The 14,886-nt window shown below is 39.5% G+C and overlaps 1 protein-coding gene across 3 annotated transcripts in view; it reads left to right on the top strand.

Moving 5' to 3' along the window:
• gfral (GDNF family receptor alpha like) overlaps positions 1 to 14,886 on the top strand; it is a 99,326-nt gene that overhangs the window by 57,883 nt on the left and 26,557 nt on the right. For all 3 annotated transcript variants that reach the window (XM_043687461.1, XM_043687460.1, XM_043687462.1), the window contains 2 exons: positions 2,610 to 2,943; positions 3,522 to 3,778. In XM_043687461.1, the coding sequence (XP_043543396.1) occupies positions 2,610 to 2,943; positions 3,522 to 3,778 (591 nt within the window). The remainder of the gene's footprint in view (positions 1 to 2,609; positions 2,944 to 3,521; positions 3,779 to 14,886) is intronic.

The raw sequence follows: 14,886 nt of genomic DNA, 5'->3' as shown, positions 1-14,886 counted from the left end.
TCTCCTGCTCCTTGGATGCTGCCTGACCTGCTGCGCTTTTCCAGCAACACATTTTCAGCCCTGGTTTCTTGTCAACTTCAGTATTGGTATCGTATCCAATAATTCTTCTTCACCAATTTTGAATCCAACTCTGTTATGATAGTCTGACTGGCGTCTACCCTTTTTAATAAAGACAGATTCATTTTGTACCTCGGCCGTTCCCTTTACTTTGACATTTAGGTCCCTTTTTGATCCCTAATCAGCCCAACTCCTCCTTCTTGCCACCTTTTTGTTATTTACAGGATACTTTGGTATTCACTTCCATACAGTCACAGTGTAACAGAGATCTACAGCACAGAAAAAGGATCTTCAGCCCATCAAGATTGTGCCAGTCAAAAACAACAACCTAACCATTCTAATCCCATTTTCCAGCACTTGACTCATAACCCTGTTTGCCTTGGCAATGTAAGTAATATGGAGTTTGCCAGTTTTTTCTCGTAATTCCAACTTGCGCCTCCAATATGCTTTTTACCTCCTTTCTGAATCTTCTATATTCTTCTTGGCTCTCAATTGTATTTTCTACCTGACACCTCTCATAAAGACTCTTTTTCTTCTTTATCTTAACTTATATCTCCTTTTTCGTCCAGAGAATTATGAATTTCTTTGCCTTCCCTTTCTGCTTTGAGGAAATATGCTTTGACTAGATTTGAACCATCTCCTCTTTCACGATCAGCCCATTGTTCAGTGACAGCTTTTCCTGAAAACCTTTGTTCCTGTCTACCCATTCCAGCTCCATTTACGCTACATTGAAGGTGGCTCTCTCCCAATTAAATATTCTTAATCTGGATGAATAGTTGTCCTTTACGAACATCATCCTAAACCTGACAATAAAATCATTGAAATCTCCTAAATGTTCCCCACTCTCACGTAATCTTCTTAGCCCACCTCATTCTAACAACTATGTCCAATACTTATCATTTATTGTTGGATTTGATGCTTAATGCTGTGGGAAATTTTTCCAAACATTGTCTAGGAATGTTTACTCCTCTCTGCCTTTAAGGCTAACACTTTGCCAGTCTACATTTAGAAAGTTAAAGTCTCCAGTTGTGAGCAGACTATAACATTGGGATTGTATTGTAATTTTCCTACAGATTTGTTCCATTCCATTCTTCCCATTAGTTGGTAATGTATAGGCTACACTGAGCAATATAAGTGCATACTTCCTGTTTCTTAGCTCTAGCTAATTGAACACTCTGGGATATCCTCTTTCTCCAACACCATCATGGCCTGCTTAAACAATATTGTTACCCCCCCCCACCACTCCTTTCCAGCCTTTCCTATTTTTACTGAACAGCTTTTACTCATGAATATTCAACACTTGGTCCTGGTCTTCCTTGGGTCAATTATCTGTTATCACCACAACTTCTGCATGACAATCTGTGCCCTAACTTGTCAATCTTATTGACTATACTCTGCATATTCACACACATCACATTCACTCTGATTTAGACTTCATTACTTTTTCTCTTACTCTAACTTCATCCATGGACTGCCTATTCTTTACACTAGAGTTATCTGTGTCTATAAGTATTTTGTATGCTCTGGTATTCCCCTGCAATACACTCCTATCCTCTCAATAGCACAATTGGATTGCCCCACAAGGAACTCAGTCCCAGCTCTGTTCAGGTACAACCTGTCCTGTTTATATAGGTGCCATCTTCTCCACAGACAGTCCCCATGTTTCAGGAATCAAAACCCCTCCTACCTGCATCATCTTACTAGTCACTCATTCAGCTGTCCTACCCAGCTGTCTTACCTACTCACTTACACGTGGCATTTGGGAGTAATCCTGAGGTTAGAAACCAAAACCGCAAATCAGCCCCCTGAATTCCAATTGTAGGACCACATCTTCCTTCCTACCAAAGTCTTTGGCACCAATATGGACCACGATTTATGAGTTGTTCACTTTCTCCTGGAAGAGTACACTGCACTGACTCTGCGATACCTAGACCCTGTCTCCAGGGAGGCAAGACACCATCCTGGTGTCGTATCCAAGGGGAGAGAAATACCTGACTGTTCACTTAACTAATGAATCCTTTACCACTATTGCTCCTCCTTTCCTCTTCCTTCTCTGCCATATACTTATGTATAAAGCTCACCTTCTGGAGGAATCAGTTGTGCCTTTCCTGCCTGTAGATCTGTCATGGGGTATGGGGCTCCTTGGTCTGACATATTTGATTAGTGGTTTATATAGTTTCCGAAAAATTTCCCTACTTTTATACTTGATTGCCTTTAAAATAAAAGCCAACATTCCCTTTTCCATCCCTATTACCCAGTGAGTTTGAATGTTTGCTTTTTGTGCTTTTGGTCAATGGCAGCCCCCAGGATATTGATAGGGGAAGGTATTAAGGGTTATGGTGCCAAGGCAGGTAAGTGGAATCAGACTGGCTCATTAAATGGTGGAAAAGGCTCAAGTGGTTGTGAGGCTATCTCCTATTCCTATGCAAAAGAATGCTGTTCACATAAACACACTTGTAAGTTTCAACACACAGTCTTGGGATGTTGCGGCTTTATTAGCATAAAAGATTGAACAGTGTTGTACATAATGACAGCATTCTGTCTGCTTACAGATCATAAGCATTCCATGTCTTGTTTGAAAGTCACTGAGCAATGCATAAAGGATCAAAATGTGTGCAACCGACATCTAACTCCTCAGAAGAAGGCTTGTCCTCAAACTCGTAAACATTGCAACCTCAACAATTGTCACAGTGCAATTCGATCCTTTTATGGAAAGATCTCACCGGATCTTGCTGAGATGTTAGTGTTCTGTGGATGTCGCCCGTCCGATGAGCTTTGTCTACAGGCAAAGGAAACCCTCCACAACAATTCCTGTGCCAATCACATGGACACAAAGCCAACGTGTCTTCATTTGAAAGAAAAATGCTTCAATGAAGACATATGCAGGTTAGTATGTTGTGCGAAACGTCAAGTCTCTGCTCAAGTCTTCCCCAGTCAAACAGCCCCAATTCTACATTATTGGATTTTGTTATCACTGTGCCAGTCTCTAAACCAGAACAGCACCACTTGCCAAACAGCCCCAATGAAGAAATTTACCAGCCAAGATTTCCCTTGTTGCAACTTCTGGTTTAGAATCAAAGTAAACTCGATATTAATTAACAAACAAATTACCTATTGAATAGCAGGTATGATAAAGACTATCTCACGGAGTTTCGAGGTGGTCCATTCCTCCTCCATGGCCAATAAAGTTATTCCAAGCTTGAATCTTCCTGGGGAAGACTTCCAGACTCTTTCCCCCAAGGGCTTATCATGGCAACAATGTCATGTAAACAAGGAGCTGACACAAGAAATTTCTGAGTTCGGCCGCATGGTTTTCTAGTGCTTGATCTTGACCAAAGTGCTACATTCATTAAAATAGGTCCAACATTTAAGGGGTTCACTGCTTAATGAGCCAAAAGCTAGAAGCGGTACAGATTTCATTACAATCTTATAACATTAAAGCAATGTAATATTTGTGCTTTCAGGTCAAGATATGAATTGTTTCAAGCAAAATGTTGGGGCCACATGACAAGAGTATGTCAGCAAGGCTATGAAAAAGACTGCCTCTCAGGACTCACATGGAATGATTGGAGCTGCACACCCAATGCAGAGTGTATGGCAGCATACATCAGTACACGTGGCACACTTCTGCAGGTCGAATGCACGTGCAGTGGTATTACAAAAAATGATCAACTCCTTTGTGAACAATTCCAGCACATGTTAAATTATCAAGTGTGTTTCAGTAAGTCATGTGATAATTTACTTTCTGACATTCCCTGCTACTGTTCCTTCTACTCCCACTGAAAGTGCTTGGGTCTTGAAGGGGAATAATTAGCCAGGCACCACCTTATTAAAAAAAAATGACAAACAAGGAGTATGCCAAATCTGAGAAAAAGTGTTTGAGGCAAAATTGTAGAGTCCAATGTCCAAATAAGAGTTTCATGTAACAAAAACATTTGGTCTGTGGTACATAACTGGTAAATTACAATGTACCATGATTATAATCTCTTTAGAAAGGATTTGAGAAATTGGAAATAAAATGGAGGAGTGACAATATTGGTAAAGCACGCTAAAACAGCATTAAGAAGAAAAGTTGCAAATAAGTGTGAGTTGGCTATAGAAAATTTCTTCAACAGATTCAATATAGAATAAGAGGTCAGATTTTGATCGGGATTGACAATTGGCAGGGGTAAAGTGGTAGGATACATGAATGCAGAGGTTTGTAGCAAGAACATCATAATAACGATTAGGAGCTTTAATTTCCACATAGGACTGGTAGGACCAGAACAAGTGAGTTCCAAAGCCTTTTAATTTCTTCAGAATATTTAAGAAGCGTAAGACTAAAACAAAACAGCGAGCTGTATTAGACCTAGGAATGAGTTATGAATCAAGTTAATCAATAACTTCATGGTAGGTGGCTATATCAGTAATGTTGACCATTTGTTAGCTTAAAGAAAAGCTTCTAGGGGAGGTGATAGCACAATGATAATGTCACTGAGCTAGTAATCTGCACCTCTGGCAGGTAGGATTCAAATCTCACCGTGACAGATGGTTACAATTTGAATTCAGTAAAGATCTGAAATGAAAATCTAGTCTAATAGCTTACCACTGTCAAATGTAAAAACTAATCTCTTTCAATAATGTCCCATAAGGAAGGAAATCTGCCAACCTACATGTGACTCTAGACCACAAAACCTTAGCTGGTGACAACCAGGTCCCATGAGCAATTTTTAAAAATCACAGTAGAGCAGCAAGAAATGTGAGCAATAGTATAAATGACAAAGAAAAAGGTTCTGAATGAATTTAAAGACCAGTAGAGATCTTGCAAGCTAGGAGAGAACAGCAAAGAAATACAAGGAAGTAATTTGAGCTACATAGGCAGAATATGTGAAAAACCTTGTGACAACTATCAAGTAAGACACTAAGGATATTGTAAGTAAATTCAGAGAAAGAGGGTGGTGAGAAGTAATGGAGCCTCTTAAAGACAGGTTCAAGTGACATTAGATGTGGATGTCAGGAAATGATGGAATTGCTAACAGTATACTTAGTATCAGACTTTATAACAGACCATAAGGATAAAGAAACCGTGATACCAGAAAATACAAATAAATTGAGACAGGAGCTTACAAGATTTAACATAAATAATAAAATGGTAATAGAGAAAATCATGTGACTAAAGATAAATAAATCACTAGGATCTGATGTCTACCAACTTCAAATATGCAAAGAAGTAGGGGAAATTACGTTTGATCTAACTAGGACCTTTCACAGCTTTCTTAATTTCCTTTCAAGGTTAGGCTGAACATTTCAAAATTCAATGTTTTAAAACTGATTTTTGTGAGGCAAGGGTTAGGGAAACAAGGTGAGCAAGTGGAATTATGATACAAATTATCCATTATTTAATTGAATAATGGAACAGGCTCAAGGGCCCATATGATCCATTCCTGTTTCTACGTTCCTTCTGTCTTGTGCCTCACTTGAATGGTAAACCTTCCTGTTTAAATCAAGGCAGTGAATACTGGCACAATATTTCCCATGGAAGCACAATTTTCATCCCAGTGCTATGGTCGTTGAATATCTGTAATATACACACAGTTCTGTAAAAGGCTGCATTGAGCTAACAGAGAATGAGCTGGAAATATGTTGCTGGAAAAGCGCAGCAGGTCAGGCAGCATCCAGGGAACAGGAGAATCGACGTTTCGGGCATAAGCCCTTCTTCAGGAATCCTGAAGAAGGGCTTATGCCCGAAACGTCGATTCTCCTGTTCCCTGGATGCTGCCTGACCTGCTGCGCTTTTCCAGCAACATATTTCCAGCTCTGATCTCCAGCATCTGCAGACCTCACTTTCTCCTAACAGAGAATGAGTCAGCTATTGAACTTGACATGTATGCATATGTAGAACAATTCAAGACCACACCATATACATTATAGGGCAATTTTCTGATGCCTCATTGAGGAGCTTCACGTAAATCTTAGAAATCAGGCTGTATTTAGCATAGATCAGGAAATTGCAGGCCTACTACCCTCGATCTTTTATCTAACAAAGTTGATGAATAGAGATTTATGTGCAATAGAGAATGGGTGCATTTCCCAATATATGTTATTGGCATTAATGAACTAGGAAATGAAAAACTGCTGGGACATGGTTTATCTTTTTTTAAAATTATACCAGTAGGAAAATAAGAACAGGATTAGGCCCTTTATTCCCTCAAGCTTGATCAGACATTCAATAAGATCAAGGCCTAACTTCATATATGTTTCTTTACTTCATATCCTATTGTAGCTTTAATTTACATGAAGCAATCAAACACAAATTTACAGTTTATGTATAATTTACTATTAATTGCTGTTTGTTAGAGTTTTCTAAATTTCACATCTGCAATGTCCAGCTCCAATTTTTAGAAAATGCCCTCTCGTCCAACCAGAGGAAACAGTTTATCTCTATCTAAGTAATTTATTAGCCTTAATATTACAAAAGAAAATCATACAAATCAGCTCTCAACTTTCAAAATTCTGCAGAATGCAAACTGATTGTGTAAGCCCTCCCAGACTCCCAGGTACTTTGTGGGTAAATGCACACTGACCCTTTCAGGTTAATGAATCCTTCCTGAGATATAGTGCCAAGAGCTGCTGTCAGGCATGATCTAAGCAGACCTATGTATAGCTGAAGCATAATTTCTACCCTTTCAATTCCAGTCTGCTTGATATGGAGTACTCTCAACGTTACAGTATTTTCTGTAACTGCACATGACTTTTTCGTAATCTATGTACCAAGTCTCTTTAGACCTCGAGTATTTCCAGCTTTTCATCATTGAGAAGGTGTTTTTAGGCTTATGTATTTAGGCTTAAAGTGGATGTGCTCACAGTTAAACCAATTTGCCACAATTTTATATCAATCAATATTGCTTTTTGATTTTTTTGCTTCCATCTTTCTTCCTTACAAAGCTGCCTAACTTTGTATTGACGACAGACTTGGATAAGTGGCTCTTCATTCTGAGTTGTTAATAAATGAGGTGAACAGTTGACAGCCCAACACAGATGCTTGCAGAACATAACTAGGTATCTTCTGTCAATTAGAATACCATTTATACTGCCTGCTGTTTTGCCAGTTTCCGAACCAGGACAAGATTTTGCTTTCAGTTTCTTGCACTTTTTGTTTGTCTCCACTTTTTAGAAATCCATGCAACTTCTGTCTGATTGGTTGAAAATGACCAAATGTTTAATCATCTTGCCTTAATTATAGACTCTTGTATTCCACACAGCAGATGTTTGGCTAAGTGGTCTGTAATTCCAAAGTTTTATTTTCTCTCATTTTTCTTAAATAGCAATGTGACAATGCAATTTTCTCATCGAAAGGAATACTTCCTGCATCACAGTATCTTTTGAAGATTATAATCAGAGTATTTAATGCTGTCACCCACATCCCTTATATCCCTGGGATGGAAACCATTTCATGTTGGACTTTTGTTACATTTTAATGCCATTGTTTTCTTCATTCCTTTTATTTTGCTTATGTTAATATTTTTGAGTCTCTTCATCAGATCCCTTGGGATGTCTTGCCTGCTGGTCAATGGTAACCCCCATAATGTTCTAATTGGGGGATCCAGCAATGTAATTCAAGGAACGATGGTTAGATTCTCATTTACTGAGGATGGTCATTGCCCAATACTTGCGTGGAGTGAATGTTACTTGCCCAGCATTATACTACTTCCTAGCAAAGGTTTCTCTTGTTACCTGTGCCAGTAGGGGGCATGTTAATGTTCACACCTGATTAAACGTGGATAGAAGGTAATGGTGAAGTGGGGGTGGCAAGTGAGGGGTCAGAGGTGACATTTTAAAATAACAGGTTCAATTTACTGGTGACTTTCGCTCAAGATTCAGATGAGCTTCTTCTCCTGGCTATAGGATGAGCATTTATATAGCACTAAAGTGCTTCAATCAATTAAATATTTGTCAAAGTATACTTACTGTTGCACTGTAGAGAAAGATGACAGACAATTTGTACACAACATCCCATAAGCAGAAATTAAATGAATGATTCATTTTATTGAGTATTACTGTTGCCAGTGCCTTTAATTGAGGAGAACATACTTTTAAATGTTAAGATGAATAAGACCATAAAATATAGGAGTAGGGTTAGGCCATTTGGTCCATCGAGTTTGTTCCACCATTCAATCATGGCTGATATGTTTTTTAACCCTAATCTCCAGCCTTCTTCTTGTAATCTTTGATCCCCTTACTAATCATGGACCTACGTATCTCTGTCTGAAAAACATTTAATGCCTTTGCTTCCATGGCCTTCTGTGGCAATGAATTCCACAGATTAAATACCATCTGGCTGATGAATTTCCTCTTCATCTCAGTTCTAAAGGGCCATCCCTCCACTCTGAGGATGTATGCTCAGGAACTAATCTCTCCTATTCGTGGAAACATCTTTTCCACATCAACTCCATCCAGGGCTCTCAGTATTCTGTAACCTTCAATGAGATCTATTGAATATAGACTCAGAGCCCTCAACAGCTCTTCATATGACAAACTCTTCATTCCTGGGATCATTGTTGTAAACTTCCTCTGGACCCCCTCCAATGCCAGTGCATCCTTCCTTAGATACAGTGCCCAAAATATTTCAAATGTGGTCTGACCAGAGTATTAGGAGAAAGTGAGGGCTGCAGATGCTGGAGATCAGAGCTGAAAATGTGTTGCTGGAAAAGCGCAGCAGGTCAGGCAGCATCCAAGGATGCTGAAGAAGGCTCATGCCCAAAACGTCGATTCTCCTGCTCCTTGGATGCTGCCTGACCTGCTGCGTTTTTCCAGGAACAAATTTTCAGCTCTGACCAGAGTATTACACAGCATCAGCAGTACATCTCTGCTCCTGTACTCTAGCCCTCTCAAAATGAATGGTAACATTGTATTTGCCTTCCTAGCTGCCAATTGAGCCTGCATGTTAGCCTTAAAAGAAACCTGAATTTCAATTCCCAAGTCCTTTGGTGCTTCAAATTTCTGAAACCTTTCCCCATTTAGAAAATAGCCTGTGCCTCTCTTTGTCCTAACAAAGAGCATAACCTCATACTTTCCACATTGTATTCCATCTGCTACTTCTTTATTCACTCTCCTTGTCGGTCCAAGTCCTTCTGCACCCTCCCAACTTCTTCAAAACTACCTGTCCCTCCACCTAGCTTCGTGTCATCTGCAAACATAACAACAATGCCCTCAGTTCCTTCGAGCAGATCATTAATGTATAACAATGAATACTTATAGTCCCAACACTGACCCCTGCAAAACTCCACGACTTACTGACTGCCATCCTGTAAAAAGGTCCCTTTTATCCCTACTAACTTCTATTCTGACATTCAGCCAGTTACTGACATGGATCTTGGATGAACACACTACAGAGAGTAGAGTATTATCACTGAAAAGCTGATACTTTAAAATTTAAAAGTCCAAAATAATAATATCCACAAAGAATCAAACCTACAATGGCTTAGGTAATTCTGGAGTAACAGGGGATTGGGGGGAGGTGTTGGTCTTGTGGCAACATCACTGGATGATTAACCCAGACCTTCAGGCTAATGTGGAAATACAGATTTGAATCCCATTATGGCAAATGGTGAATTTGGAATTCGATAAAAAATAAAGCTGAAATTAAAAGCTAGCCTAATGGTGACCTGTTTGTAAATACCCATTTGGTTCACCAATGCCCTTTATAGATGGAAATCAGGTATTGTTATCTCGTCAGAGCTACATATGACTCCATGCCAGTGCAGAGGCAATTAGAGATGGGCAGTAAGTGATAAACTAGCCAACAATACCCACACCCTAAAAATGAATAAAATCAGCAAAGACTGAAGAAACAGCTCTGATTTTTCTCTAGGACTAATGGGATATATAGAATTTAATTTGTGTGGGATTTATGGGTGGCACGGTGGCACAGTGGTTAGCACTGCTGCCTCGCAGCGCCAGAGACCCGGGTTCAATTCCCGCCTCAGGCGACTGACTGTGTGGAGTTTGCACGTTCTCCCCGTGTCTGCGTGGGTTTCCTCCGGGTGCTCCGGTTTCCTCCCACAGTCCAAAGATGTGCAGGTCAGGTGAATTGGCCATGCTAAATTGCCCGTAGTGTTAGGTAAGGGGTAAATGTAGGGGTATGGGTGGATTACGCTTCGGCGGGTCAGTGTGGACTTGTTGGGCCGAAGGGCCTGTTTCCACACTGTAAAGTAATCTAATCTAATCTAAAATCTAATTTCAGTATGATATTTATATATGTACCTAAAAGAGAAGTTGTCTAAAATTACAAGCTCTAGGATGATTATAACATTTTTCCAATTCACAAAACAAAAATATCCATCCTCATCCTTGTGTGATTCAGTCAAGAGGTTGATTGTGCAGATTAATAAACATTTGTACTCTGTTGGTGTATGAAACATCCCAGGCCTGTTACAGCTTGGTTAGGCCAGACTCAAAGATAAGGCTTAACATAAATGAGCATCTCATGTTACAGCAATACAGCTATTTCATTCCTCCAAACAATTAGCTTTCTCACAGTGGACAAAGATTGAAAGGACACTAGCAATTACCAAAGAACAGTGGGTATTTTGTACAGTTAATCTTACACCAGGAGATAGAAAAGATGTGTAGGAAAGGCAATGTTACAGTGATCATGGGGATTTCAATATGCAGGTGAACTGGAAAAATCAGGTTGGTGGTGGATTGCAAGGAAAGGAATTTGTGGAATGTCTATGAGACGGCTTTTTGGAGCAGCTTGTGGTGGAGCCACTAGGGAACAGGCAATACTGGATTTAGTACTGTGTAATGAGGCAGACTTGATAAGGGAAGCTTAAGGTGAAGGAAGCCTTAGGGGGTAGTGGTCATAATATGATTGAATTTACTCTGCAGTTTGAGAGGGAGAAGATAGAATCAGAGATAACGGTATTACTGCCGAATAAAGGCAATTACAGAGGCATGAGGAAGGAGCTGGGTAGAACTGACTATGAGAGGAGCCTAGCAGGAAAGACAGTGGAACAGCAATGGCAGGAGTTTCTGGGAGTAATTCAGGACACACAGCAGGGATTCATCCCAAGGAAAAAGAAGCATGGTACAGGGAGGATGAGGCAACCGTGGTTTACTAGGGAAGTTAGGGATAGCATAAAAGCAAAACAGAATGAATGAAAAGCTTAACATATGAGGAATGTTTGAGAAGGAGAATTCTGCATAGTCACCTCAGCTGCTGTAGGAATTGAACCCATGCTATTAGCATCACATTGCAAACCAGCTAAGCTCAACCACTGTGTTCATTCTAATCAGAGAGGATGTCAGTGTCCTAAAAAGAGTGCTGAGAAGATTTATTGGAGCTGCAGCAGGACTGAGATCAGTGTTTAGGGTTCTAAAGAAGAATCATACTGGACTTGAAGCATTAACTTTGTTTCTTTCTCCAAGATGCTGCCAGAGCTGCTGAGTTTCCCCAGCAATTTCTGTGTTTGTTTTAGGACTGAAAGAGTTCAGTTACAAAGAGATGAAAGTAGCAGGGAGCTTTCTATTTAAGAGCAGAGAAGGTTACACGAAGATTTAGTAGGGGTGTTGAAAGTTAAGAGTATTAACGGAATGAATAATGAGGAACATTCCATTGGTAGGATAGTTAAAATCAAAAGACTAGTTCATGCAATTGGCAAAGGATTCTCTGAAGAAATTAAACGATTTTTATTTTCAAATGTGGTGAGTTTATGATCTGAAATGCATTACCTGAAAGGATGGAGAAAGTCTTCAACTGTAACTTGTAAAAGGAGAATGGATTTACATGTGACCGGAAATATGTTATATAGAAAGAAGTTGCAAGATGGGCTGATTGCCCTTTTTGTGTTAATTTATGATTGTTTGGGCTGCTCAAGAGTAACTTGGGACAGACAGTAAATGTTGGCCAGCCAGCAATGCCCATGTCCCACGAATGAACAAAAAACAATTCAGTCCTTGTAACATTTCTTCATGATTGTATATTTTTATATCAAAGCTCCGAAGTCATAGTTTGCCAAGTTTCAGTACTAAACAGACAAAAAAGCTATTTTGGTGTATCTTTATCAAAATAACATGTTATTACTTTACATCAGATATTGTGTTTGACTCATTTCAAGACCTGTTATTAACATAGACCCTATTCTAAGGAAGTGATGAAATTCGACCTAACAATTATGCACTCACATAATCAAGGATTAAGCCTCTGTAAGCAGCTTAATTCAATGTGATAGCACTTTAGTTTGTTCATTTAGTGACATGACTCTGAAGCTTTTAAATAAAATGTTATTGAAACTTGATAGATTTGTAAATAGCATAGTTACAAAATTGTCATACATCCATATGTTTCTCATACAAACTCGAAAAGAAATCTTCAATTTATTTCTGTTTTTCTGCTATCACAGAAAAATATGGATAAAAGTCTGTAACTTTCAGGTATCTTTACAGTATCTAAAATGTAAAGGATCATAAGAATTTTAGCACAGACAAAGGACATTCACCTGATAGTACAGATGCTAGCCTGACATCAGAACTCTCTGCTCTATTCCCTGTACATGAATATCTTAACCTTATTTAATATTTTCTGTAATTTTCTCAAAAGTGATCTAATGATAAGTTTTCCCAAGAATTCCTGCTGTTGTCTGCTGCAACTTGGGTATAGAAACTATGGAAAGCCTAGAGAATTGTCACAAATGTAATTGTCAATGTTAGTAGGAAAGAGTGATGAAGTCTGAGTCCCACTCTAATCTTGGTTGACAGGTCAGTACGGTACCAAGGATATTCACTGTCAAACTGAAGTCCCATCAGTCCTTATTGGTAGATATAAATTAACCTTTAATCACAACTGTTTAAATTAGACCATGGAAGTTCTCAGTGTTCTGGCAAATATTTAGCCAGCAACTAATAACTAAAACTGGTTATTATCTCTTCTTGTGGAAACTTTTTAGGTGTGTCCAAATTGACTCCTGTACTTCATACATCACAACAGTCACCACCTCAAATATCCTAATTTATGTCTAAAGCACTCAGGTCCATCCAGAGGTGTGAAAGATGCTTTACAAATGCAAGTCACTTCTTTCCTTAGAACATTTCTTCTTACATTTTAAAGACAAGCACACACATATACAAATGTAGAAAAACTGAGTTTGAAGAAGGGAATCTGAAATCATTAGCTTAGTCATAGGAGACAGAGGGTAGCGGTGGAAGGATGCTTTTCTGAATGGAGGGTTGTGACTAGTGGTGTTCCACAGGGATTAGTGCTGGGACCACTGCTGTTCATAATCTACATAAAGGATTTGGAGCTGGAAATGTGTTGCTGGAAAAGCGCAGCAGGTCAGGCAGTATCCAGGGAACAGGAAGGGCTTATGCCCGAAACGTCGATTCTCCTGTTCCCTGGATGCTGCCTGACCTGCTGCGCTTTTCCAGCAACACATTTCCAGCTCTGATCTCCAGCATCTGCAGACCTCACTTTCTCCATAAAGGATTTGGAGGAAAACATAGCTAGTCTAATTAGTAAGTTTGCAGATGATACAAACATTGATGGAGTTGCGGTTAGTGAGGAGGATTGTCAGAGGATACAGCAGGATATAGATCAATTGGATATAGATCAACTTGGGCGGAAAAATGGCAGATGGAGTTTAACCCAGACAAATGTGAGTTGATGCATTTTGGAAAGTCATGTACTCGTGGTTATTATACAATGATTGGCAGAACCCTTAGGCGTATTGATATATGGAGGAATCTGGGAGTGCAGTTCCACAGATCACTAAAGGTGGCAGTGCAGGTAGATAAGGTAGTAACAAAGACCTATGGCAAGCTTGCCTTCATTGGAATGGGCATTGAGTATAAGGATAGGCAAGTTATGCTGCAGCTTTATAGAACTTTAGTTAGGCAACACTTAGAATATTGCGGACAGTTCTGGTCACCACACTACCAGAAGGATGTGGATGCTTTAAAGGGGGTATACAAAAAGTTTACCAGGATGTTGCCTGGTATAAGGAATTTTTACTATGAAGAAAGGTTAGATAAACTGGTTTATTTTCACTGGAATGCAGGAGGTTGAGGGGTGACCTGACAGATGTTTCTAATATTGTGAATGGCATGGATAGAGTGGAAAGTTTGAGGCTTTTTCCCAGGGTGGAGGGGTCAACTACTAGAGGACGTGGGTTCAAGGTGTGAGGGGGGAGTTGAAAAGAGATGTGTGAAGAAAGTTTGTCACACAAAGGGTGGAGAATGCCTGTAATGTGTTGCCAGAGGAGGTGATAGAAGTCAACACAATAGCAGCATTCAAGAAACATCTGGACAAATACACGATTAGGAAGGGAATAGAGGGATATGGATCCTGTAAGTTTTAGTACAGAAGGGCAAAAATGTATCGGTGCAGACTTCGAAGGCCGAAGGGCCTGTTCCTTTGCTGTATTGTTCTTTGCAAATTTTGAACAAAATGTTTTGGAGGCCTTGTTATAAATATCATTATCTACTGATCATGGAAATGTCGGGGTTTAACTCCCAGCCATCAACTCATTTATTCTTTAGGAAACATGGTGGTGTAGTTGTATCATCATTAGAGATGCAGGTCAATCCTTTGGGATCATGTGTTCAGATCCCTTCATGGAAGCTGCTAAAATTTGAATTTAATGAAAAAATTTGTAGGTACTTAATTGTTGCCACTGGTACCTGAAGTAGAATTGTGCTTGTAATGAATTGAGAAACCTAACTCAAGGGTCAAATTCCAGGATAGGACAAAACGAGTTTGAAAAGAGGAAGATAGGAGGTGAGATAAACAAGAAATTGTGCATTAGTCTTGAGCTTTTAAGTAAACTAAAAAAAACTTGCCTGTGGATAGCACCC

This window comes from Chiloscyllium plagiosum, chromosome 3 (genome assembly GCF_004010195.1).
Source record: "Chiloscyllium plagiosum isolate BGI_BamShark_2017 chromosome 3, ASM401019v2, whole genome shotgun sequence".
In the NCBI taxonomy this organism is placed as follows: Eukaryota; Metazoa; Chordata; class Chondrichthyes; order Orectolobiformes; family Hemiscylliidae; genus Chiloscyllium; species Chiloscyllium plagiosum.
This window is presented reverse-complemented; position numbering and strand designations above follow the sequence as displayed.